At 67.0% G+C, this 827-nt stretch overlaps 1 protein-coding gene across 1 annotated transcript; it reads left to right on the top strand.

Annotated features, from left to right (window-relative positions):
- Nucleotides 1–242: 242 nt before the first annotated feature.
- Nucleotides 243–721, top strand: EMIHUDRAFT_257309 (hypothetical protein; the record flags this gene model as incomplete). The annotated part of the gene is made up of 3 exons (XM_005764127.1): nt 243–301; nt 387–495; nt 569–721. 3 exons carry the CDS (start codon nt 243–245, stop codon nt 719–721), a joined length of 321 nt encoding a protein of 106 aa, XP_005764184.1.
- Nucleotides 722–827: the final 106 nt, after the last annotated feature.

The raw sequence follows: 827 nt of genomic DNA on the forward strand, positions 1-827 counted from the left end.
GCGGTACAAGCCGGCGCGCGGCGGGCGCTGGGAGCCTATTCACAGAGGGCTAACGGGTATTTTTTCGCTTCGCTGCGCGGCCTGGGAATAGGTAGGTAGGTGGGGCACGGAGCCTGGCGATTGGCGCCCGCAATAGGTAGGTAGGTAGGGCGTTTTGGTGCGAGTCAGAGGGCGCAGACCCCCTATCTGGCTAGGAGCCGGAACCCAGCGGCCGGCGTTCGGCTTTGAGAGAGCTCGCTGGCATGTCCTGCTTGAAGTCCTGCCTAGGCGACGCCAGCGTCGGCAGCGCGCCGCCGACCGGGTGCGCGACGCGCCACAGCCCGCAAGCTCACGCATTTTTCGTCCCTTTTCATCCCTCTTCACTGCACCCTCTTTGCGGTCCGCAGCAGCAGCGACGGGCACAACATCCTGCTCATGACAGACGGCTACAAGTTTTCGCACCACAAGCAGTGCGCCGCCGCCATGGCGTGGTCGGGCGGAGACGCCGCGCGGTCGGTGCTTACACCGCCTCGCCGGCCGCAGGTACCCGGTCTCATGGATGCCAGAGCACGCTCGACCCGGCTCGCAGAGCGGCGAGTACTTCCCAGCCGTGCTCTTCCCGCCCACCAGCAAGGCGCCGGGTGCCAAGCTGCTGCAGCTCGCCACCGTTCCGGGAGGAGGCAGCGACTCGCTCGTGCTCATCACCAACGCGTCGACCGCAGTGGTCAAGGTGCTCGCGTGAGACGCGTGAGGAGAGGCGAGGAGAGGAGTCCGCGTCCTCCTCCCCCCCCGCACAGCTGCATGGCTGCTAGGCTGTCGGACGTGCCCACACGCACCACGCACAGCCA

Source organism: Emiliania huxleyi, assembly GCF_000372725.1.
Source record: "Emiliania huxleyi CCMP1516 unplaced genomic scaffold EMIHUscaffold_6017, whole genome shotgun sequence".
Taxonomy (NCBI): domain Eukaryota; phylum Haptophyta; order Isochrysidales; family Noelaerhabdaceae; genus Emiliania; species Emiliania huxleyi.